General features: G+C 47.1%; 2 protein-coding genes across 2 annotated transcripts in view; both read right to left on the reverse strand.

Annotated features, from left to right (window-relative positions):
* Positions 1-4,399: 4,399 nt before the first annotated feature.
* On the reverse strand, positions 4,400-15,374 carry LOC119172184 (major facilitator superfamily domain-containing protein 6-like). The gene is made up of 4 exons (XM_075893259.1): positions 14,547-15,374; positions 10,621-11,970; positions 8,774-8,953; positions 4,400-7,277 (listed from the first exon to the last, which is right to left on the reverse strand). The coding sequence occupies exons 1-4, from the start codon at positions 14,608-14,610 to the stop codon at positions 7,177-7,179; spliced, it is 1,695 nt and encodes a 564-aa protein (XP_075749374.1). The 5' UTR covers positions 14,611-15,374; the 3' UTR covers positions 4,400-7,176.
* A 6,673-nt stretch (positions 15,375-22,047) lies between these two features.
* Positions 22,048-24,915, reverse strand: part of LOC119172185 (glycine receptor subunit alpha-2-like) — a 35,084-nt gene continuing 32,216 nt past the window's right edge. Inside the window, exons 8-9 of the mRNA XM_075893262.1 lie at positions 23,172-23,341; positions 22,048-22,524 (exon numbers count right to left, since the gene is read on the reverse strand). Coding sequence (XP_075749377.1) covers positions 22,177-22,524; positions 23,172-23,341 — 518 coding nt within the window. The 3' untranslated portion in view covers positions 22,048-22,176. The remainder of the gene's footprint in view (positions 22,525-23,171; positions 23,342-24,915) is intronic.

Genomic DNA, 24,915 nt, shown 5'->3' on the forward strand with positions numbered 1-24,915 from the left:
TCCCTGTACATGCGTGTCACGGAAGCTTTGTCTCCAACCGCCGGTAGAAGCAGTGATGGTTTGTTGAAGTGGTTGACCACATGAGCTGGGCAGTGTTCACGATATGATTCAAAGCTACGAGTAGCCGTGTACATGCTGTTTATCGAGTGACTTCGTGCTTTTTCAAATTGCGTCGTGCTAAATAAGTGACTTGTTGCGGGGTTTGAGTGCTTTCTACTGTCTAGCGACACAATCGTGAAAATGCGAGTGGTGAAGCATGTTTCGCGTTTAACGCTATCACCAACAACTGAATGTACACATGCGCTGCAAGACAGGGTCTTACCCCCGTATTCTAGAACGCCCCTTCACTCAACGCTACACCTTTACTTGAGAAAGACGATGGGAGCGCTATCTCTAGGCAGGGAAAGTCACTGCATATTAGTGATAATTTGCTGCTATTCTTGAGTAGCGCAGCGTCATTTTCAGCTGAGCAGCGGCGCAGTGCGCAACTCTGTCAAGTGAAGGGTGAAAGTCGAGTCGAAGAGCGCTTGCGAATATAGGCCCGTTTACATTGACCCGACGAGGGCGCGTTGAGTCGAAATAAACAGGTTTTCTGGACTCGCCCTCCCCATGTATAAGCGGACGTGTCGGGGCGGAGAGTCGTCGCGGCGAGTCCCGTCGACCCGAGGCCCGTGTACATGGACGCGACGGGGGCGGGCTGAGTTGAGTGGCGGGTTCAGCTTACCTCGACGCGCCCGAGTTTATATGAACTCGCACGGACGAGTTGAGGTGAGCGGTGATTGCAGCGACGCTTTGCGTGGAGCCGAAAGCCCGTCTTCCGGTACCGGTTTCTGCTCCTCCAAGCCTGCGCTCTCGCCGCTGTGGGCTGCGGTTGTTTACGCAGTTGTCGCTCCGCCACCGCAATGGCTGTCTTGGTATTTTTTCTCAGTTTGTACCAGCTGTACTTTATGGTTGTGCTGGTGTCTTGGCTAACACTGCACAACGCGATGGCAGCAGTGGTTCTGTTGCGGCACAGCGCTCGCCGCAGGCGTATCCGCAGCCTGACGCACCGTCCCCTGCTCACCCCTGGCTGGTCTCTCCAGGAATTCGCCGTGATTCGTGGTTTGTAACGCCTTTCATTTGTGTACCTGATGCTGTGGAAAATCCTTTGAAGCTCTACACGCGAGTCATTTTTTTGCAATAGTTGTGGCTTGTCGCTAATACGAATAAAGCGGCGCCCTGAACCTCGTTGAAAATTTTAAATTGAAAACAATAAGCAGTTTTTAAATTAAATTGACTAAAGACCCTCATCAATTGTTGGAACAAAGTGTACAGTTCCACCACAATTAAGTGCACAGTGTTCCTCTTGCCTCATACGCTCACCCTGTTTGGCTAATCTGATTTCTGTGGCTTTTGGACTAGACAGTGAGATCCTTACACGATGAATTTTCAATCTGAGGGCTTGTAATTTCAATTGGAATGCAATATATATTTTTGAGTAAAATTTCTATCGGCTTACGTAAAAATTCATACGGCCGCATACCATTTTGCCGTAATTTTACACCTCTATTTCTATTGTGCCTCGTTTATGCTTAAAAATGAAAGTAATTTGCTATTTTTTATATTTACTTGCAGGATTGGAGCAAATCACTCAGTTTTTTCTCGTTGACTAAAGCTAGCAACGTCGTTATTTCATCATTTGTCCACATGGTGCGTGGAGCCCGCGAGGATGTCATCGCACCTAGCGCGCGCGTACCCGCCGACAGAGAAAGAGCAACGTCGGAGTGATGGGGACAGGGGAAGCAGAGACGGCGACGGGCGGTCACGAGCCGTCAACTCAGCGCGACCGGTTATACATGCCCTTTCTGAGCGCGGCGAGTTCGGTGAACCTACCCCCTGTCTCCGGGTCGACGGGACTCGCCGCGACGAATCTCCGCCCCGACGCGTCCGCTTATACATGGGGAGGGCGAGTCCAGAAAACCTGTTTATTTCGACTCAATGCGCCCTCGTCGGGTCAATGTAAACGGGCCTCCGGAGACAGGGGGTAGGTTCACCGAACTCGCCGCACTCAGAAAGGGCGTGTATAACCGGTCGCGCTGAGTTGACGGCTCGTGACCTCTCCCGCCCGTCGCGGTCTCCGCTTCCCCATCACTCCGACGTTGCTCTTTCTCTGTCGGCCGGTACGCGCGCGCTAGGCACGATGACATCCTCGCGGGCTCCACGCACCATGTGGGCAGATGATGAAATAACGACGTTGGTAGCTTTAGTCAACCAGAAAAAACTGAGTGATTTGCTCGATAGCAAGCGGCAAAAAAATATAAGGACATATTCATGGACCTGGAGAGATGTTTGAAGGAACAGGGCCTGATGTGGACGTGGGAGCAAATAAGGACCTGTTGGAAGAATTTGAAGAAACGCTTCACGGCTGTAAGCACCTCCCTGTTCGCTTTGATTCGAAAAGTTTTCAGGCGCTTTAATTTATAATGACTTTTTTGGCATTCGCAGGAACGCCTGCTCCTATGCAAAAGTGCGGGGAGCCGTCAAAGTGGAAGTGGTTTGACAAAATGAGCCTTCTGCTTGGCGACCACCCGATGGTGCAAGCAAGAGATTACGGCGTTGACACCGCCGCCGAAGACGAGGACATCGTTCTGTTATGCGGTAAATGCAGATCACTTTTACGTTTAAATCTTGCTTGGCACGTCCTACGAGAGCTTGTTGGTTATCGTTCTCACGACCGGCTATTTTGCTCTGCCCGTAGCAGAAAATCGGCTGGTGCGCCAGAAATCTCAAATGCGTGCACATGAACGCTTTAATAAAGTTTCTGATCACCTCGCCAGCAGAATACATTTGCGTGAATTCATAGAATTGTCTACTAATGCGCAGCATTCCAACTCCGCTTGCATTTATTTTGCGTTCTTCACAGCCAGGTTCGACTATGAAAAGGCAAATACTTTCGGGTATTTTATTCTTTGTAAGTTTTGTTTTGGGTTTTTTGCAAGTGGTGTAAATTGACTTTATCACAAAAATTAAGTGCCTTTACCAATACATGTAATTTCCCCCAGAGGAAAAGCGTAGTCCAGGGTTGGTTTCGCTCTCTTTAATTGTGCAGTGTTAGCCAAGACACCAACACAACCATAAAGTACAGCTAATGCAAACTGAGAAAAAATACCAAGGCCAGCCATCGCGGTGGCGGAGCGACAACTGCGTAAACAACGGCAGCCCACAGCGGCGAGAGCGCAGGCTTGGAGGAGCGGAAACCGGTACCGGAAGACAGGCTTTCGGCTCGCCTCGACGCAAAGCGTCGCTGCGATCACCGCTCACCTCAACTCGTCCGTGCGAGTTCATATAAACTCGGGCGCGTCGAGGTAAGCTGAACCCGCCACTCAACTCAGCCCGCCCCCGTCGCGTCCATGTACACGGGCCTTATGAGGGTTAGTAAAAATTTTTTTTCCTTGGTGGGGGAGGGTATAGAAGGAGGGTCTGACTCCCATTTATGTATGCTCGTGAGTGGGCTGGTATGTGCATGCACATATACACAAATGATACAAAGCCCGCTTGGCGGGGGGGGGGGGGGTGGAGGGTGTTGAGCACCCAAGTCACTCCCCTAGCTATGCCACTGTCAGAAGGTTATAAGTGAATGGTGGACGCACTTCTAGATGAACAAAAGAAAATTCTTTTTCGGCTGATCTGGAACGTTCAGCTGAGCTTCACAGATCTGACGCCAACTATGTTTGCGATAGATTCTGAATGCTGGTGAATCTGGTGATTCATCGTCATGCAGTTGCTTCGTGTACAAGCATGTATTCCGTTTTAGGTATAATATATATATATATTTTAATCTACACGTGTTCATCGTTTACTGAAGCTGGTTTTACTGATAGCATCATTGGTTATTTCTCTTGCTTGCTTGTGAGGTAAAAGAAATTTTCTCGTTGACTCAAATAACATACAGTAGAGTATTTTGAACTACGCCCCCCCCCCACCCCCTTCACTTCTGTCATTGAGGCTTCATCAAGTGTTTTTGTCTCGGATATTTCCGCAAAAAAAAAAAAACGCGTAATTTGAAAACAGCGGATGATACATTTCGTAATCACGCATGAAATCGAATAACATATATTGTTCATTTCATATTTGCAAAATACCTTCTGTCACCTTCGCCTGACACCATGCGGACAGCACAGAAGGATGTAAAACGCAGAATATTCCGATGGAGAGCGGACTGTCGCAAGGTGGTCGGCAGAACTCTGTCGAGCAGGAGAGGGGAAGGGGGTGCAATGCTAACTCGCATTGCGTCTCGGCTGAGAGAGGGAAAGAGGGCTGGTAGAGCGCAAGTGCCCCTTTCGCAGCCCCCGGCCGACGCTTATGGGCTGTCGTGAATTTTATGGTGTACTTGTAGCCAGAGTGACGTACAGTGCAGGTCTCTCAATTCCATTCTTCATTTAATAGAGTAATTTAGATAACGGCTTCCTCACGCGAGGCTTCACAGGTTCTTGTCATTCAACAAAGCGTGACACTTCTGTAATAAAACGGCTAAATCCTGTAAATTAAGACGTGGGGAACATGTATAACAACAAACAACTCATTTATTTTTGCTAAATGTGGATGTGAATATGCGTCACAGGTTGCTGATCGGTACGCTTTCCACATGTTCTTGTCACGTAAGGTGAGCGTACCTGTCAACCGTGCGCTGATGTTTTATACTGCTATGACTCATTTTCCTTTAATTAATATTCAGAAGATAGGGCAATCTTTCAATACCTATCATGCAGAGAAGAGAAATGTTTGCGAATAGGCATACTACATAAAAGAATATTTTTTTACGCGATCGCCAACTCTGAACGAGGAGCCGCCATGGCGGTTATTGGCGCTGCTGACCTGAAAGACGTGGGTCCGCTCCTGACCGCGGCGTCAATCGATGGAAGCGAAAAGTTAGAGTCCCATTGACTTGGCGATTTCAGTGTACGTTAATCCAAAATGGATGAAATCATCCGGCGCCATCTGCTATTGGCCGTCCCAGATAGCCTGAGTGGCTGTGGCATATTCGAAACAGTCATACGAAAAAGGTAACGAAGCAAGATAACGACAGAAAAGAAAAAGAGCCGGTGGACGGCAGGAAGCATTTTTTTGCGGCGTGAATGTTAAATCACGGGGCTAGGCCGAACTGGGAAAGGTTCAATGCTCTGCACAGAGGTGACGAGAGGACTTTTTTAGGGGGGAGGGGGCCACACGTGACAAGTAAGTTCTAGCGGGTCAGGAAGGCGGGTGACTCTTGCTTTCTGTTTTTTTTTTACATTTGCTCTTGGTGGGCGTGTGAGGGGTGAGGAGCAGGTGAAGATTAGGGGGAGAAATCGAGCCCCCACGACCCCCCCCCCCCCTCCAAAGCGCCACCCTGGCTCTGCGAAATTCCATTCCAACCATAAGACCTTGTCTTGTGCATAGCTCGTTGCCTGCGCACCAAAAAATAGTGCTATGGTCATGTTTATGAGCTAGGCGCAGCAGCCGGAACACTGCATGCAAGCATCGCTTGTCTACTTTTATGTGTCCATGATATCGCTGAGAATATATGATCGCCGCAGGGATCCCGTTAATTGCTGTCAAGATAAGCGCTTGTTGCACGGATTGCTGGCGGTTTTCGCTCCTGCCTGGATGACCTAGCTTTGCTCCTTTTCAAGGATGTATACTTCACGGATGGCCGCCATAGCACAGCCAATTGCATTCTCTCTTCCCTCGTCCCGACGAAAGCACTGGAAGCCAAGCAGGGACGGATGGCAGAGCCACAGAAAAACGTCGCGCGCGCTTCGCGACCTTGAGCACTTTTTAATTTTTTTTTCTACGATTGCGGGGCTTTTTTAGTGTAATCACGCGTGCGCACATGGACAAGTAGCGGCCTCCCTCGGCGATATCTGTAACAAGCGAGCGCGCCATGTTTAAATCAGCCAATGGCTGATAGATGGATCATTGACGTGTGATTTTTTGGGCTTATAGCGTGATTTGTCGAGAGAAGAGAAAGCAATACTTAGCTCACTTTGATCATTTATTGTGAATTCCAGGCCACGCGCTGTGCTATAACATTTGGCTCGCGTGTTGTCGGGAGCCTCTACTACCGATCGGCAGCGTTTTTTGAGCATGCTCAAAAAGTGTTGCAGGGCCCCTTTAATAACCTGCCAAAACCACGATATGATTACGAAGCATACCGTAAGGGAGTGCCCTTGAAATTTCTGTCGTCTGGTGTGTTTTAACGTACGTGCATTGACACTGCACGGTACGCAGTTCTCTAGCATTTCACCTCCATCGTAATGCTACCACCACGGCTGGAATTGAACCCACGACCTGCTGGCCAGCAGTGTTGTTGATGATTGCGGATGGGCAGCAACATGAAGGAGATATAGAAGAGGAAGAAGAAGTGGTTTGCAGCAGCGGAATAGACATGGAGATCTTGGTCTAGGGCTCGAGTTCTTATTGCGCGAGATATCGTTCTTGTGCTGAAACCCGGGATCTGTGATCGTAAATACATGTAGTCATACACAGGCACAAGCAGCAGAGCACCACCACCGTACCACCGCGGTACACACACACGTAGGCATAGTTATCAGTACTGTATGTTGGTTATTTTCTTTCACTTTTTTATACGCAAATATAAGACCATTGTTTATGCATACGCCGTAACTGCTCAGTGCGATATCTTTTCGGTGAAGTCACATGAGAATATAGCCAATAACACTATACACAATACACCCAGATTCACGGGGTTAGTGAGAGCGATGCGCTTGAAATTCGGACTAGTAAGGCATGACATAGAATACGTCACTGAATTTCACAATCTTCTACATTTGCCACAATATAGTTTCACAACTAGGTCCCGTTCACCCCATTGTTGATGCTACAGTGGACTGAAAAAAAAAAAGAAGAGAGAGGGGGGTGGAGAGGTCTGTACGTCTGCGAGGTCGGGAATCACATGGGTTTCGTTCGATCGAGTCATGGTCATGCTTGTCGGGTATATCGTGTGTATAACTGTGAGCGGGGTCTTTCGCCATTCGTCGAGGATATGGGCGGTGTCGAGGTTCGAGCACTCCTGAGCACACGTGGCTGTTCGTGAATCACATTGGAACACTGCGGATTTTCGTTTCCGTAAACGAGGCACACTGCCCGCTGCGAGGGATCGCTGATCAGTCCGAGCACTTGGTGTGTACATACGTGTCACACGTTTGTTTCTACGGGAGTGTAGGCGTACGGTTTCCTTTCCGCTGACACAACATCGCTGCCGGAGCCAAGAGCTGAGGAAAGGGCAGCAGCAGCTCCTGCGAATAGAAAAAAAAAAGGAGTACGTGGTTACAATTAAAGCTTGCAGATATATACGGCAGACTGAGTGAGGAACTTTCGTATTTGCTCAGACATTATTTGTGTGAGCATAAACGAGGGCACAGAGGGGGGGGGGGTTCTTTTTTTTTTCTAATCATCTAAGAGGGCGCCAAGGTCACCTCGATGTTTTTACCCAGTCGTACCTGTCCTGTAATTGTTTAGTGCGTAGGGTTATGGCTATGCATGCTTCTGATGGTAATGGCGGCCGACGACCACTGATGTTTTAACCCGCCACGGTGTTCTAAAGGCGCGTTTACACTAGAGAGACACGACACTGATTTTGGTCTGCGGGCTGTCTTTGGGAGTGTATTTTGTCTTGTCGTCGGCCTATGTACCCTGCAAATATACAAACAGTCCGCCGGTGGTCTCTCGAAGACTCCGCTGCGCCTTGTCGTTGGTCAATTCCGTAGTCACATTGGAGGCACACACGGCAACACCGGCTAAACTTGCACACCTGCATCTCATTTTCAGTCATGCTCTCTGCTCTGCCATTGTCCCTCTCCAGGTACGCGGCGCAGCCCCACGCCATAATCCATGGGAACGAGGGTCGGGGGTGCTTAGACACAGTAGGGAAGCGAAGAAAAGACTTCCGTTGGGTGCTGAAGCTGCTAATCCAGACGCCACAAGAGGAAATTGTCAAGTTTTCTAATCGAAGAAAAAAAAATAACTCAGGCAGATTTTAAAGGGTCTTCCTCCTTCTAAAAAATTCATTTGACTCTTCTCGGCGAATCCTGACTCGCCACGTAAATGCCGCTCTTTGAAGAGACACGTTAGCTCTCTTTTGAGCACCACGACTCTCCAAATAGTAGCGGATCCATAGGGCGGTGGTAAGGTCGATCTTCCCCCTTCCCCCCAAAATTTGTCGGCACCCCCTATCCTCTCTGCTGTGCTTGGCGTCCACCTGCTATCACTAATTAGGACAAATGAGTGGGACTACTTTGAGCACACATTAAAGCGTCCACCCCCCCCCCCCCCAAAATTGAATGGCTGGATCCACCCCAGTTTCCTAAGAAAGTATAATAGCGCTAAAGAGAGTTCAAGTGTTCTCTTTGGAGAAAGTCACATGCGTGGCAAGTCGCGACTCTCGGAAAAGAGTCAAATGATGCTTTTCCCCCCTTAAAGAGCGCCTATCACTTGCAAAATGTTCTCTGGTTCCCTGTGATGGCATTACTCAACACGAATCGCTGCATTACCGTACATGTATGAGTTACAGTAAACTGCCTGGGCTCAAAATGGCGCCAACATTGCGAAGTGGCCCATACATAAAAAAAAAAGAATTAAACTCTCTCAATCAGCGGAACTTCTTGAAGCAATTTGACGTTCGCCGGTGTCATTGTTCAAGCTTGGGGTCACTTTAATCACAGCCAGCGTGTTGCAACTAACGTTGACCACGCCTGTTCATGATGGTAGGAGTGGGTCAACAGGGTCAACTCACTCTGCTTGGCTTTCGCTGAGCGGCCCTGTCTGCCTGATCGTGCGAGGTAGGCGAGTGAGGAGTCCAGCGCGTACGCCAGCAGGCACCACGCGAAACCGGCCACGGCCACCAGCTGAAAGGTGGAAGCACCACCCAGCCATTCGAAGCCAGCGCCACCCACCATGCCGCCCAGCGCAGTACCTGTATATGCAGCACCAAAAGGGTGGTTACAACAAAGCACGAATTGAATGTAAACATTCGACAGACGTCTGGCTGGTTTGGTAGGTAAACTGGGAAACATATTTCAACTCCAACTAAAGTAAAGTACGTGAAAACACGTAGGAATCTGACGTTTCGGAACCGACTTGGTTCCTTCCTCGGGGGTGACTGTGCACGGTGACGTTGGAGCGGTGTCTTGAAGGCACTCGCGGGGTGGTTAATGACCCCCCCCATTTGCCGCAAAGCATAGTCCGTGTGCACCCACCGGGCGAAGGGTTCCAAGAGAACGATAATACACGTGACTATACTGCTTTATGGCGGGATGAGATAAGAGAACGAAAGTTCGGCAGATGTTCCACATTTGCAATGCAAAAAGGCAAAAGTCTGGCTGCACTCATGTAAGTCAAACTATCCGAAATGAGAGAATACTTATGTTCTACAATAACCAAAATGGGCCCTCTGAACGCGTCATGCCAATACTTTTGTTAGATTAATTTCGTACTTTCTGTCTTTTTCAAAGCTGTGTAGATTTTTGTTCACGTTTCAGTGATTTTCCGCATCCGAAAAGCCGGGTTCTACGCTTTTTTCCCGCAATATTGCATTCGTTAATGTGGCTCTCTTGCCCGATATGACGACTGTATGGAGTCCATTGCCGCAGCACTTTCAAACATGGCCGTTGCTCAGTCACACAGAAGACGCGTGATCGATTGCGGCTTAATTACATTTTTTTTTGCAGTCATTGAGATTGTTTTCCTCGCGGCACCTTCCGCATCAGTCATCGGCTTTCTGACGGGATTTCCAACATAGACATTTGAAAATTTTGTCTTACTAACCTTCATTTCACAAATTTAAATAGCGAAATATGTCTGTGTTCTTCCTTGCTGATTAAGAGGAAGGAAAGAACATTAGTTTGGTCCATATATGACTCAGTTTTCGGTGGTTGCCAGAATTTTCATTGGAGTACATCTGATCGTTTGACTATCCGTGCAAACATGTTGTATTAGCTATACGAGGATAGCTCTTGCAGTTACATTCCACAGAAAGAAAAGGTGAACGCTAAGGGATCACTGGTGTCGACAACCAGCCACGCATTTCTCTTTTTTTTCTTTATTTTTTTTCCTTGCATTGGCATGTTCTCTCCAAATGGCTCGCATTCCATGACCCATCACAGCTTGATATCAACTGTACTTATCGCGCTTGCTATGTAGGAGAATTCAAATGCCATCTCGGGAGAGATGCCGTTTCCATAATGTCGTTCACATGCTTTCACGGTGTAATTAACTTGGCATCAAAACATGTGTCGTACCTTTAGTTCTGATCACTGTTCTGCAGGATACTTGAAAGCCAAGTTAAGTACATTGATTCGCGAATCATTCTATTAGTCTCGACTATAATGTAAATTTATATTCCAGACATTTATCAAGGTATTTAGGAACGCGAAATCACGAAAAAACATAAATATATATAGTCTTTGTCACTAAGTTTCTTTACAACATGAACTGTGGTTGGTATCAGGAATAACGCAGACAGTTCGGAAACACGGTGTGAAAAAAAGTCAAAATCTTAATTGCTGGTGTGAAGGTTGGCATTTGATTAATGAACTATTTCTGAAACTGATTTGTCCGAGGCCTCCTGGTGTACCCTCTTACCGATGCCTTCGAAGAAGCCCATCACGAGTCCCATAGTTGTGGCCTCGGTTCCAGGTGGCGCGACCTCCTCGGCGTAAGAAGGAATGGCCGTGAAAAAGGCTCCGAGAGCCAAACCGAGCAGTAGCTCCACAGGAAGGGTCACCCAGGGGTTAACAATTATCGAGTACAACACGAAGGAGACCGCCATCGATACAAGAGCGGCGCGCAGTACGAACACGTGTCCCGTCTTGCCAATGGTCCAACCCGCGCAAAGAAAGACCGGAAGTTCGGCGAAGCTCCGCACGGCCACGGTAGCGCCCATGAGCGCCGAGGAAGCACCCAGGTTGTCCAAGTACCAGAAGTGGTACTGCCACACAATACCCACGAACACCCCGCCGATGGTGGCGTCCAGGAGGAGGAACCACACGCGACTGTCTTTGTAGACGAGCCGGAACACGTCCTTGGCAATACTCTCGGTGCTCTTGCTTTTCCTTATGTCGCAGATGCGGACGCAGGCTGCATCGACGAGCATCAGCGCGGCAGCTAAATAGAAGCCCGCAGAATAGTCCGTTCTAGACGATGGATCATTCGTCCCCTTGAGGCCATCGATGAGATATCCGCTGCCGGCAGCAAATACGCCCCATCCTACGGTGCCCCACAACCGGTGCAAGCCGAATCGATTCTTAGAGTCGGCACCTTCACTTTCAAGAAGCTCGAAGCACCCTGTGTCCGTCAAAGAGTTGGCGCAGCCTATGGCCGCGTAGTTGACCGTCACGAAGATGCAGTACAACCAGAATACCGCCGTTGCTAGGACAGAACCCGATGCAAGTTCTGGACCACTGTCTATCAAAACACAAAATGTAGTGCAAGCTCCAGAAACATTTTCGAAGTCACTGAGAGGGAAGCTTAGCGTTAGGTTCATCTCACTGACGTTAGCACGCACTCTTAGATTTTCGTGCTGCACGTTGTTTACTGATTGATTACCTTCCTGGACGCAGGACAGGTCACAGGACGGGTTCACTAGAGCTGTTTGCGTAAAATTTAGTGCAGCGATTGGTATCACGAGATGTCTACTGGCAATGTCTTCGGGTGTGATGGATATTGACAAGTTGCGAGTGGAACTAGCACCTCCTGTCACCCCTCCAGTTACGGCGGGCAGGAAGTTTATCGCTGCGAACGTTCCCATGATGCAGATAAGGAAAGACAGGATGACGACCTTGATCTTTTTTGAGCGGTCGACGATTGCTCCGAAGATGGGTTTTGAAGCCGCGGAGAAAAAGGGTGCCACGGTGTAGATAAGGCCCACTTCGACGGCAGACACTCCACGGTCCTTAATCAGGACGCCGATAAAGGGCAGGAAGCCAGAAAGAGCTGTGAAAAAAAGAAACAGTTTACGTGTATAAGCAAACAAGCTCGGTTCTTGTTTAAAGAAGCGCATTCCATGAAACGTGAGCTGAATAGTAAAATACACTGTATACTCCTCGCGCAATGCGTAGTCTCGATTTTTTTAGCTCCGTATTCAGCGACGTGCCTCTCTGTAGGACATGATGCATGCAGATCACGTTAAAGAGGGTAACACAAGCGGGCAAGCAGAAAAAAACGATGTATATGGAGACTGGACGACACATATACAAATTATATATAGACGTGTAGCTTCTTGCCTACTAAATTGTGATTTTTTCATTAACCATCCATAAATGCGTCGGAGTGGACCAACGAAACTGCATATGATGCATTCTTGTATTTTTCCTAAGCACACAGTGTTCTTAAACGTGACATGTTCCGGAAGACGCATTCTCGTGATCGTGCTTACAATGCAGCATTGTAATGTTAAAACAGACTCAGACTCGTGTATTACGTCAGTGTAGCGCTCAAGGAGTAGATCATTTCGTTGACGCACTTGTACGGTTGTTTAAAGCGCCCCGATAGAGCCGCTGTGGACGAGTGCATATGCACTAAAAATGCTTACGTAATGGTTACAATTGATTCCTCCAGGAATGTGCCTTTACGCCAGTCTGTCGAAGAAATGGCCTGGCTTCGTGTCGTGACAAACTGGCCACTCTTTATAGCCGCTCTTCATCTGAGCAAAATATTTGCATTATTTTTAGCTCTCTTTAAAGTGAGTGATAACATGAAAGCAGGTGACACATATATCCTGCAACTTATTAGGACAATCCGGCAACTTAAAAAGGAACCTGCTGTTTGGCGCTTATGATCGGATCATCAGTGAGCAGAGCTTATTTTGCTTGTTAATTCCTTGACAGATTCGGCAAAATGACTCTGATTTCTTTGGCGGACACTGGCTACGCTGGTAAGCGTCAGAACGACCAGGTGACCCCGTAACATCCAAGGCAAAGAAACACGTACACAGACGTCTACTAACGCCGTACTATAATAATTTTAACCAGATATATTTATTATCCGGCCAATGATGTATGCTTGATGCTGTACGACGAATCTTAGCCTGACTAGAGTGTTACGTTGTTACGGATAGAGTATACAATGGAAGGCTTGAACGTACAGCATATCATTAGTGTGCACACACCATGGATGTACGCTAGCTGGTACGGAATACAGAGCCTCGCGCTGCTACATTTAGTCTTTTGCATATTTGAACACACGCCAATGAGCGATTGCGCCAACTTTAATTAAGCGTCATGTACAAGATACCATTTTTCTTCATCCTGCTGCCACAATTTGAAAATAGTCCAGCCGCAGGAGAACGTAGAGGAGTAGCAGTGGATTTTAAAGTGCTAAAAAAGGGACTAAATTCATATAAGATTTCAAGCAAATCACAACCCTCATTTAGAATAATTTATCTCGATGCTCACTATAGCAGAACTGCACTGAGCCCTAACCGCGCAAACTGCGGAACTCGCAGCATCGCCCGGCATAGATGAATGTTTAACAGTTCATCGAGTGCTGTGCTAACTAAAACAGCGCAACAATATTGCACCACTGAACGCGAAAGTTTAGCTTGTTGGCTGATGAGGCAAGTCTAGTGAAACTCAACGTGCAGGCTACAAACAGTGTACGTGCCGCCAATGGCGTGTAAGAATATTTCGTTTGATAACAGGCACCCGTGTTGGAAATAGTCGGTGATGGATGTTGATTCAGACACAATCGCTGGACTTTGTTTACGGAGTGAACGTTACGTTCATATTCTCGTTGTGAAGCCGAAAAGAGTCTGCTATATTGTTTCCACTTAATATATTATTGAAGAGAGCGTTAATGGCCAGATTTGTGCACAAAAGCAATGAATGTAAACATGCGGAAATGAGCTACACCTCCGAAAATGTTGTGACATCTCGCTGCGTACTTCCATCTTGAACATATACATGGTGTGCTGATGGCCATGCAGTGTCTTGGAGGTCAATTTTTCATCCCCCCAAAAAAGGTTTTGGTCAGTGCAGTCCATTGCTCGTCAGAGCGGTGACCAGTTATTACAAGGAAGGGCCTGCATTATTATGTGTCAAATAGCTGTGATGTGCGCATCTCATTTGGAGCGTGGCGCGCAGTGCTGAACAACTGTAGCTTTTCATTAATGTTTTCATTAGTTGTTGGTGTTTCGTGGAGCTTTTGTTCATATTTGATGCATTTAGCCCGTGCTCTCTAACCCGCCTCTAGATCTTATTGAAATTTCATTCGTTTGAACTTCACTGTTGTTCAGCGAAATCTGTGCGCATGTGTCGAAAAGAGCTGTTGTGCAGTTAATGGTAGCGTAGGTTATTCCTGAGAGAACATATTTCGGAAAAGAGAAATGAAAAAAAAAACAAAACCAAAGTAAACGGCGTACTTTACACGTACGTTCCCCAAACGACTCGATGGCATCAAAATAGCGGCATGCGGGGCCCTGTTCTTTTGACAATGGGCGTGAGAAACAATGTGGGCTGTGAAGCGGTTAAAGCGAACATGTTATAGAAGTATAGCAACTGCCGAGCACTTACCGCCGTAGTAGAAGAAGTAGTGCGCCTTCATCGGCAACTCCTTCAGGTTAATTTTCGCCATCATACGACTACTTTGGGTGGTCCTCCCGCATCACAAGTGCTGCGTTTTGGGCTGTCTCCTAGCTGTACTCACTTGAGTCGCTTCTTCCTTCCATTTTATTTTTGTCCTATTTTCTCGTTCTGTCGCGACGCGCACCCCGAGGTGCGGTCACTTCACCTTCCGATCTCCGCAAAGGAGTTTCGCACTATCACCTCGGGCGTCGTTGAAGGCTGCGCCGAACGGAAGGTGGTGGAACCCTGCAGATAAAACGGTCGTCAAAGGTCGATGAGCTCGGCTGACGCTCCATACCGGAGTGAAAACAGAGAATCCTAAGCACGCCTGAACAGATGTCGTTCAGTCAAATTCGGTAGCTCTCCCTTGCCTCGAAGTGTGAAATCTTCGCTCGTTCTCCGGTGGATCTCGTGGTGCCGGTGAGTTTATCGCGATGTCTCGCACCTCCTGGGCTGCCGTTTTTACAGCTGTTATAGCTTTTCCCCGCACGCCTTTGGCGTTATCTGCCAAGTCCGTCGGTCGTCTGCACTTTTTTCGCTCTTCTTCTTCGTCTTCTTTTTCATGACCGTGTCTCTCCGTTTTTCTTTCTTTGCCAACTATTCTCACTCTCCGCGTACGTGCCAAAAGGGAGATGTTGCCAGGCGCTCTCCCGTCCGAATCCTGCACCTCGTTACAGTACACTCTAACCGCGTGAGTGCCTCCAACGCGCGTATGCGGACTGATTCACCGACAGGAACGCGACGTGCTCTGCGAAATTCTCGCTTCTTGCGAGTGCCGCTCAGCTGACGGCGGCGGCGCGCTTGCGCAGTCGCGGAAGCCCCCGAGCAACAACATCCTGCCGACGAACCCGCGCCTGCAGGCCAGCTGTTTGCAAATTCACGCTCAGGCCATCGCCGCGACCGAGAGCTTATGCACGGAACGAAAGGCGGGCGCTTGTTTTCCTGCTTATCCCTGACGGTGGATCACTTTGCAGTTTGGAAAAAGTGAGACAAAGAGGCGTTTGGGACGAGGGTGCGGCAAAGCGTCGTTTGTGTGAGGTGAAATAGAGATACTTTATTTCCTTGGAAGGTCCACGAAGGACTATGTTAGGTGGTGTAGTTGTGCAGTAGTTTTTCTAGTGGTCATTGACCTAAAGTCACTAGATTTTTTTTCTTCAAGGGAAGAATCTATAGGGTCTTCACACTTACTAAGCTAAAAAGTGAAAAGTTTCGGAACATTTACAAGCTTCTATGTTACTTGATGGCCCGACTTATGCATCCGAGAGCCTTCATTTTCGTACTGCTCTAAATTACCAGGACGCAAACGATTTCACCGTCGAGAAAATATTGGGACGATGGAAATTCCGTCCCAGTTCCGAAGCGCAACAAAAGCGTGGTTGCGTTTTTTTTTTCTTTCAAAGATACCGGGCTGATTCACCGTCTGGGATACAAACGTGGAAATATTACGTGGGCCGAAACAATATTTGCATTTTCCAATTCGCCTCTAATTTTCTCTCCCCCTTACCCTTCCCGAGCGCAGAATGGCCTCTGGCTCTGCCGTGGTTAACTATTCTGTATTACTTCTATTCTTATTCTCTATTTATGTCTCTTGTTCACAACGGACAAGTGAACAAGAAACTTGTCCACGATGACAGGCGCTGTTCCGTGCTCCCAATCGGGCTGCAGAAATTAGGCGCCTTCTTCTTCTAACCAGTACCATCACACTTGTTAACAAGGAACAGACTCGTACAGGTTCCGAGAGGTCAAAACAATTCTTTACTTTTTTAATGACTGCAACTTAGGTTAAGTGCAATATGCTACTTGCCGAGATGAGCTTTCGTGGAACTCTTCACTGTGTAATGGAAGGTTTAATTAACTCGGAAAATAGCGCTGTTAAAAGAGGAATTCACTTCAAGAAGAAACAGCGAGCGATAAATGCACCAAACGTCGAAAAAAGAAAAGCCATATTTTATCGAATCTGCATGACAGAAAGGAAAGTATGATTTCTGAAGCATATATACTCCGTATACGATGACTAAGTCCGGCGTACATGTAAAAGAATGTGTTAGCGCGTGTGTTCGTGCAAAGTTCGAGCGAAGAAAGTAAGAGAGAAAACGTCAATCAATCTTTGCATGAGACTCCTATTGTCAAAAAGGTGCGCATAGGCAGCGCATGCCTGTTCTTTTATCATTCTACATTCAAAAGCATGTAGTACTGACATTAAAAAGAAAAACTATATTTAGAACTAATGGACAAGAAAGACAAGGAAGGTATAACGGATTTGTAATAACTATGGTGTAAAGGAGAAGAAAGTAGAGCGGACTGACAAATAACTTGTCGCCGGTGGGGACCGAAAAGTTACCTCACGCGGTGTATTGTGTGCAGATGAATGTCCCTGTTCGTTACTGCGCGATCAGTAAAGATAATAAACAACCGGCTCATACTGCACCGTTACGGGTTTAACTGCAGGCATCTGAGGTTGCTATCGAAGGGAGCAGCTTTACTGAAATTGAAATGATTATGCGAACCAGCAAAGGTCTGTTTCCCTATTTTCATAAGAGGGACGCGGACCGGTGATTACGTATAGTAGCACTATTCTATATTGAATGTTTTTTTTTAAACAAAATTAGCTATATGGCAATAGTTATGGAGTGCTACATATGCACTTAAGTTACCGGTGTAAGGAAGTATCATTGAGATCTTGGGCTTATCATTATGAAGGCGCTGAATAGTACTGATGGGGTCTCAGGCGGGATACATGTGGTGCTGCACTCTAATGTGACTCAGGCTGTTAGCGCAATTCTGGCGCTGTTTTGTCACGTTATGAGCGAAGACGTTCCTGTTGGCCGATGACAACTGCAGTCGCGCTTTGTTCGATTGCGTACAATTGTGGTCGTTTACGTGTTTTATTACCCGCTACTTCAAGATAAGAAAATTACGCTTCTCTCAAATACCAACGGTGGTCCTCCCTGTCACCCACGCCCTTGTCCAAGGCTGCCCCCCCCCCCCCCCCCTTCCCGGCTCCCCGCGCTCAAGACCATATGCTTATGTTCTAGCACTGGCTTTCAATTTTGGCGATCTCTAAAGCCATACCGGGCAATCTTTTTATACTCCTTGTTACATGAGCAGTTGGCGGAAGGCATGGCTCGCTGGCATAGCGCATGGGCGGCGACCCCATATTGTGGCGCCGTCTGTCGGAATCTCTATGCGACATGTAAAACGACATCGCGTGGCACCGACTGCGTGAAGAGTTCGACTATACTCCAGCGATTCAGGCTGTTCAGCCAGGGCTTTTCTCAATCTTCAAGCGTTTACTGTGCTTGTATTGGCTGCTAAGCAAGCTATTGTGTTTGGCAACAAAGGCTTTTCAGTGAGCCAACGTGCGGTCATCGTCGCGTCGTGCACTTTCGATGGAGCACGTGTACGTGTTGCCATGGACGCCTAGGTTGAAGAGACACTCTGGTAAAAGCCGAGTTATGAAACTCACCTAGTAATCTGTAAACCGAAGCATTCTCATATCTCGTGTATACATTTATGTTTGCTGAGGCAAGTGGGACGGCGCGTACCTCTTTTTAATTGATATAATATATAAGGAAATGTTGGCGCATAAGTAAGGCGCCGGCTACTCCGTAGCCCTTGAGTCAATGTTAAACTTGCTTTTTCGCGGAATGTGCGTGGCCAAGAGGTAGCAATTTGATTTGGAACCGTAATTACGACACATAACTTCTCCCGTACTTTGCTCGGCTTTGGTGTCGGTTATTTCAAAATAATGGTTTATGTATAGCGAGGTACTCCGAAGGAACCAACCCGGCCCTGAAGGTTGTGGGGCCACGTGGGCCGGAACCGGTGAAGCAAGCACTCGTCTGTATTTCATTAATGGCCCTTACGCCAATAAACGTCATATATCATCATCATCGTCGAGGATTTTAATTTGTTACCAAACAGATTGGTGAGGAGTGGGGACTTCACAACAAAATAGATTACGACGTTTATTTTAGGCCTTTATTTGCACACGCCAAACTTCATGTGAATTCACGCTGTAACTTTATACCTTTCTGCACAATAAACGTCGAATTGTTTTCTTTCCACCCAAGATGCATACATTACGATGCCCTTCGTCTTACGGAGCCTTTCCTTCAGGGGGAAATATGTGCAGCCCGTGTTAATGTGTTCATACTGTAACTTGCAATGAAGTTGCACTGAGTGACGTTTCAATCATTCGGGTCTATTTCTTATTTCGTGTTGTTTGCTGATGAATCAGCACGTAAACTTGGAATGAAGATTTAGAAAACGAACTAATAAGATAACTATCGTATAAGCGATTTCTTCCAATAATCGCCGTCATTAGTAGCGCACTGCGTAACAGTACGTCTTATACCAGAGCAGTCAAGCAACGCGAGAGCGAATGTTCTTTAGAATATTTCATTAAAGAGGCATGAACATTATTATCAAAGAATGATATAAGATGTTAGTTTTACGATATAATGTATTGCTACAGCATGGCATATACAAATTGCAGACAGATTTCCATTTAATGCCACGCAGAAATACTAAGCTACATGTTCATGTACAAAAAAGATGAGCATATGGTTCATATTTTTTGCTACTATAGAGGCAGTCGAATAGTCAGAACTAACGAAAGAAACTGTGAAGAGCGCCAATACATTTCGTAACACATTTTGGAGCTGGCTATAGCACCTAACTTATTCTCAAATAACACGGTCTAAGCACTTGAGGTAAGGCTAATAATTAAAACGAAAATCGGCAATTTTAAATATCCGTAGGAGCACTGTACGACACGACCTTCCATGTAACTATAATGTGCGTGCTTCATAGGCGATTTCTTGAAAAAAGCCTTAGTAAAACTGTTTGATAGCCCCTAGTGATGAACTCCAGGCTATCGAATCAGTGAGCGATGTGCAATAAAGAAGGAACTGTTGGCAACCGCAACAGCGGTGAGTTTCTGCGAATATATTTATTTAGAACAAACATGTATTTACACTCGCTTCAACACAAAAAACGCGGACACATGTATGAGTTATACACAAACAGTATTCGCAATTAAATCTATAAGATACGGGTCTCATGACAAGCTCTTCACGGAAGAACATACATATACTTTGGCAAATGTGCGTTTGCCTTGACTTGAAATAAAAAGGCCTAATAAAACGCATGGATATCGTTCTGTCAATAACAGTGGCAAAGCTCCCAGGCATGTTGCCGATAGCAGTGAGGGGCGGGGTTGAGGTATTGGGGGGGGGGGGGAAGTCAATGTACATGCGCCCCAGAATTGTGTATACGCATAGGCTAATAATATATGGTATGATGACATTTTGTAAACTCCTTGATGGTAGTAAATTTGTACCACTGCTGTTGCAGTCCCGTAAGTTTCGATACGGCTTTAAGCAGCTTTCTTCTTCTTTTTTTATGACTGTGCTCGTAAAGGGAACATGGGGCTTGTTCATATACGTCATGCTAAACGAGTAGATCAGCAACCACTTCCTTCTATTCTTTTGGTAACCAAGCTTAATTCAATGTGACAAATGGTGTGGCGGACATCTAAATTAGGTGACCGTAAGCGGAGATATATAGTTAGGCAATCCTGCAGACATGAATTATTCTTGAGGACTTTATTTTATGACAGAGAAACATTAAGGGTGTACTCATAGGCATTCGTAAGCGAGAAAAAGGATAGGGGGGGGGGGGGGCTCGTAGTGGGTAACCGTGCCCATCATCTCCCCCCATTGATACCTCTTCGTCGCGTTGCACCATCATCCTGAGGACATCAGTGGGAGGAAGTTGCGGATAGCAGAAGGAGAAAGCCGCCCTGAAACTGCTGCAACTCTTACTGCTTTGCATGCATAATGGTGTGGAAATGATGTAGGATGTTCCATGTGTCTTGACCACGGTCTGTGAACGTGTACCCTGACGTTGCTCTCTTACCTCTCCTCCTTTTTAATTTAACCTCCTCACCTTGTCCTCTAGTGCAGGGTAGCAAACCGGACGCGCGTACGGTTGACTTCCCCGTCTTCAATTTATCCTCTTCCTTTTCATTCCTCCTCGCCGCCTCCTCAAATGGAGAACTTCGTGCGCCACGGAAGTACTGCGAATTTCTAGCAATAGTTTAAGGGCTACATGCGCTGGTAAAAAAGAAGCCCTCTATAGCTCGGTGCTTTTCTGTGCCAACTGGATGTTCGCATACATGTCCTAACGGATTACTTTGGCTTATAGTAAGACTGTTAGCTATTCTGAATGAAGCTAAAGCGACCAAGGTATGGCACTTTACCAAACTTCGTATCGTGAAAAAAAGACTTGAATGCCGCTTGGCCAAATATTCGTCTCCAATTTCAGTACCTCACACCCCAACAGTTACATATACACAAGCGGATAGTCTTTGGCGTTGAAAATATATCAAGAAATTGCTACTGGAGCACATAAGGCAAACACTACCACGAGCGGCTCACATTGGTAAGGCGGCGTACAGCTGCGCCTTTAGTACGCGTGAGTTTATTTGTTCGTATCACGCGGTGTAAGGAACACGCAAACACACATAAAAATGATGTAGGAACTGCCTTTTGAAAGCTATTGTCGCAGACGTAGAACTGACAGAATTCTAAAACCTATACGCGTGCATTGCGCGCGCCGTTGTCATGGCAACATACTTCTGTCTCTTGTAACAAGAACAAGGAAGAGTTTGTAGTGGGTAAAGAAGGCATCGAGAAGCCTCCGGCAGTCATGGCATGTAGGAGTAACTGACAGATATTGGAACGATACACATAGAAGGCGATTGAAATAACTGCTCACGCGTAAGTTCTCTGCAGTCAAGGCGTGGCATAGACACGTTTTCACCGGCACTCCACGACACACTGAAAACTTTAAGAAGAATGGGTCTTCAACGTGGTTGCATTCACATTTAAGTCGATATTGCCTATAATATAAAACATGACTTTGAAAACGACCAACGCAAATGGTATAATACATAATGCGAAACACATTGTGTCTCACTAGATTGTCGAGTTTGCTCAATATGAGCTTGGTTCGCCACGTCATTCGTCACGGAGTCTTGCTATCGCTGAGCACAACCATGCCGCCACTTATGTCTATGATGAAGCCACGAAGAATTGAAAGATAGCGTTGAGGACGAGTTGCAACTAATGATGCTGATGCTTCCTTTCTCGCCGTGGTTTTCTGTTCACGACCTCGTTCTTTCTCTGGAAAACCATCGTGTAGCAACTGTTTCAGTTGCTGTAACTCCTGCTGTCATGTATAATGGTGAGGAAACGATGTAAGGTGTTCCTTCTGTTTTGACCATGGCATGCGATTGTGATGGATGTTGCCTGGAGAGGATCGATGATGAAAATGACACACCATTGCCGTCACAGGTGATGGGTGGCCTAGTAGGCTGTAGCGAAGATGACGAATACCAGCACTGAGGCGTAGTATAGATGGTAATGAACACGACGGATACTATCCCTGTTGGCCACTGTTCATGAACACTACACAGCCACCACACTTCTTCATCTCAGCATCATCCGGCGAATGACGTCGAAGATGGTAGACATCCGGGTGCGGTTATTGGTCGCGGTGCATCTTGACCCGCTCAAGACGAGGTAAGGACGGACCAGTAGACGGCGTTGAAGATGATGAACGCCAGCGGGAAAATGTAGCGGCAGTGGCGGTCGATGCCGTTTGCGATGTCGCGCGGCGTCAACGGTGTAATGAGCGTGCACACGAAGGGAGGCTCATCGCCTCCGAACGAGCGCAGGGACATCGGTGACCGCGGTGGCGAGTCCGGCAGGTCTGTCAACGTGTGTGGCTCGAGGTCGGTCAGCCTGAGCACGTTGGGACCCCCTGCCTTGCCGTTGTTGTTCTTCTTGTACTTGATTTGCACAGCGCACTGGCCCTTGCCGTTCTGGCTCGGAGTGAGAGTGCCATGCTGCTGAGCGTGCTGCGAGACAACAAAACGAGGAATGCATCACGCACTAGGCTGGCGCACTTGTAAGTTTGCGAGAGTCAAGTGAAGGCGACAGTGCACGGACCTGTTCATTGACGTTTTCGAAAGTTTCAGTAACCAAGTATCTTGCCTGTATGTGGTGAAAGCTGCCATAAGTTTTCGTTGGTGGAAGCGATGTTGAAAGCAGTCAACTTATACTCCGACTCGATGTATTGATCGGTGCCTATATAGGCTGAACTACGATTGGCATAACTGCATTACCGCCGCCAACGCAGGCTTCTTCACTAAGGACACGGGCGAATTTTCACCGCAACTCTTTCGGCACGTTGTGTTCACGTTAACTCAAATGAGAACCAGGGAAGTACGTAATGACGTATTATGTAGCTGCATCATATGAGTGCTGTCCCCTGCAGCCCTGGTTTTTAGTCTAAAGTTCATGCTGAAGCACGAAATAAAATAATCGAAAGATTCTACGAAAAAGAAAACGCGGCAAATTCACGGCAAACGTGAAAACACGCTGAACGATTGCGCTGCATGTTCTTTAGCTTATTGGGGCTAATTTTATTGCAAACTTTGCATGCGTTATTTTCAGGAGACGAGGCCACCGGTTTAACCCCAATAATATCGATCTTGAGTCTCACCTCCAGTGCGTTGATGACGTTAATGTAGGTGCTTCCGTTCACCGAGCCCCCGGCAGAAGCCAACGAGGCCTGGCTCTCAATGCGACGCATTCCTCCCTGGCGCCTTCGGTTGTCCTTGTGGTAGATGTAGTTAACCATGGCGTACTCCAGGAGAATAAAGAACACAAACGCTACATGAGACGGGAGGAGAGAAAGAATAATTTGATTCACATAAGCGGCAGCAGCGAAGAAAGGAAATAATATTGTAGGTTAAGCTCAAAACTAGCAGTATGCTTGCGTCTCATTTTTTTAGACTTCAGCTGTTCCTAACACAAACGAATAATAAAAATAATTTGCCGTGAAGGAAAAGTAACATAGTTTTTTTCCTTTTTGAGGATTGAAAGAAATCTGTCGAAAATACGTTGTACGGCAAAACAAGCTAATGATAATTATAGTATAATTATCTGCTTCACTAAAGTGCCCCGATGCAGTGTGGTGATGAGAACCACGCGTTGCGTCAGCCAACCAGTGACCGGAGCCACAACTCATCATTTGTTAGGAACTATCTAACGCTTGGAAAACTTTTTTTGATTGTGCAGAAAATTATATGATCGCTCATCACATCGGTGGCAACGAGCATGTTTTTGTCCCATAAAAAAGAATGATAATTTTAATTTGAGGTTGAACGTCGACAAAAAATTACCGCAAGCGTCACTTAACAGTGACGTGTTCAATCTACTGACAGGACAAAATCCTCGCCTGTAGACTAAGTTTGCTTAAAAACAAAGATGTATAACTTATAATTGTACTTTACCCACTTGAAGTTAATTTAGGCTGCGCCAGAGTGTTTTTTTTTATCACGCGTTCAAAGAGGCGCCTGGTGGCGCGGCCAGCTGCGCCTTTGCCTGCCCTGCCGCTGAAAAACGCGAGCATTGCATCAAAGAGTGCTCATAGGAACGAATAAACAAAAAAAAACCGTCTTCGGTGAAAATCAGCGTGACTGAATTCACAGAATTTTCGAATCATGTCCGTGAATACAACGTAGTCTAGTAACGTTGCGCGAGTCTGCATGCTCTTTTAGATGCGGAGCATCTTATACTCGCGCCTTGTAGTGCGCCGTCCGCGTCGTCCGCGCCGTCCACACCGCTTCTCGAACATTCGACAGCTGACGCGTGCGCATGCGCCGTCGCGCCGTCGCTCACTCTTCCACCATCTGTGCATCCCTTCCTCCTCTACACACCGCGCGCGCTTCACTCCTCCACCATCTGTGCACCCTTCCTCCTCTACACACCGCGTTCGACATCTACAATTCTCCTGATTCTCCAGTGGACGCGCATGTGGCGTCGCGCTTCGAGAACATTCAACAGCTGACAGTGCATGCGCCGTCGTGCTGTATATATACTCAAGGTCGGCGCTCGCTCGCTCAGTTGCCGCTCGTCGGTTGGTTTGTACGGCGCGTCGACGTCCAAGGTCGCGGTGAAATGAATTCCAACGAATCCACAAACAGAATGATCGACGTCCCTTCGACCAGCGCCGCCCTTTCGCATACGTGTGTACGTGTTCACTCATTTAACACCCCCTCCTACAACCACGTTAACCAATTTAGCCATCGCACCAAGTAAGTCGCAGTTTAACACCCCATTTCACAACCACGTTAACCAATTTAGCCATCGACCCAAGTAAGTCGCACTTTAACACCCCGTTAACCAATTATATGGTCCGCATCCTCCTCAGTGTTCCCCCGAGGGAAGCTGTGGGCAATTTT

This window comes from Rhipicephalus microplus, chromosome 4 (assembly GCF_043290135.1).
Source record: "Rhipicephalus microplus isolate Deutch F79 chromosome 4, USDA_Rmic, whole genome shotgun sequence".
NCBI classification, from domain to species: Eukaryota; Metazoa; Arthropoda; class Arachnida; order Ixodida; family Ixodidae; genus Rhipicephalus; species Rhipicephalus microplus.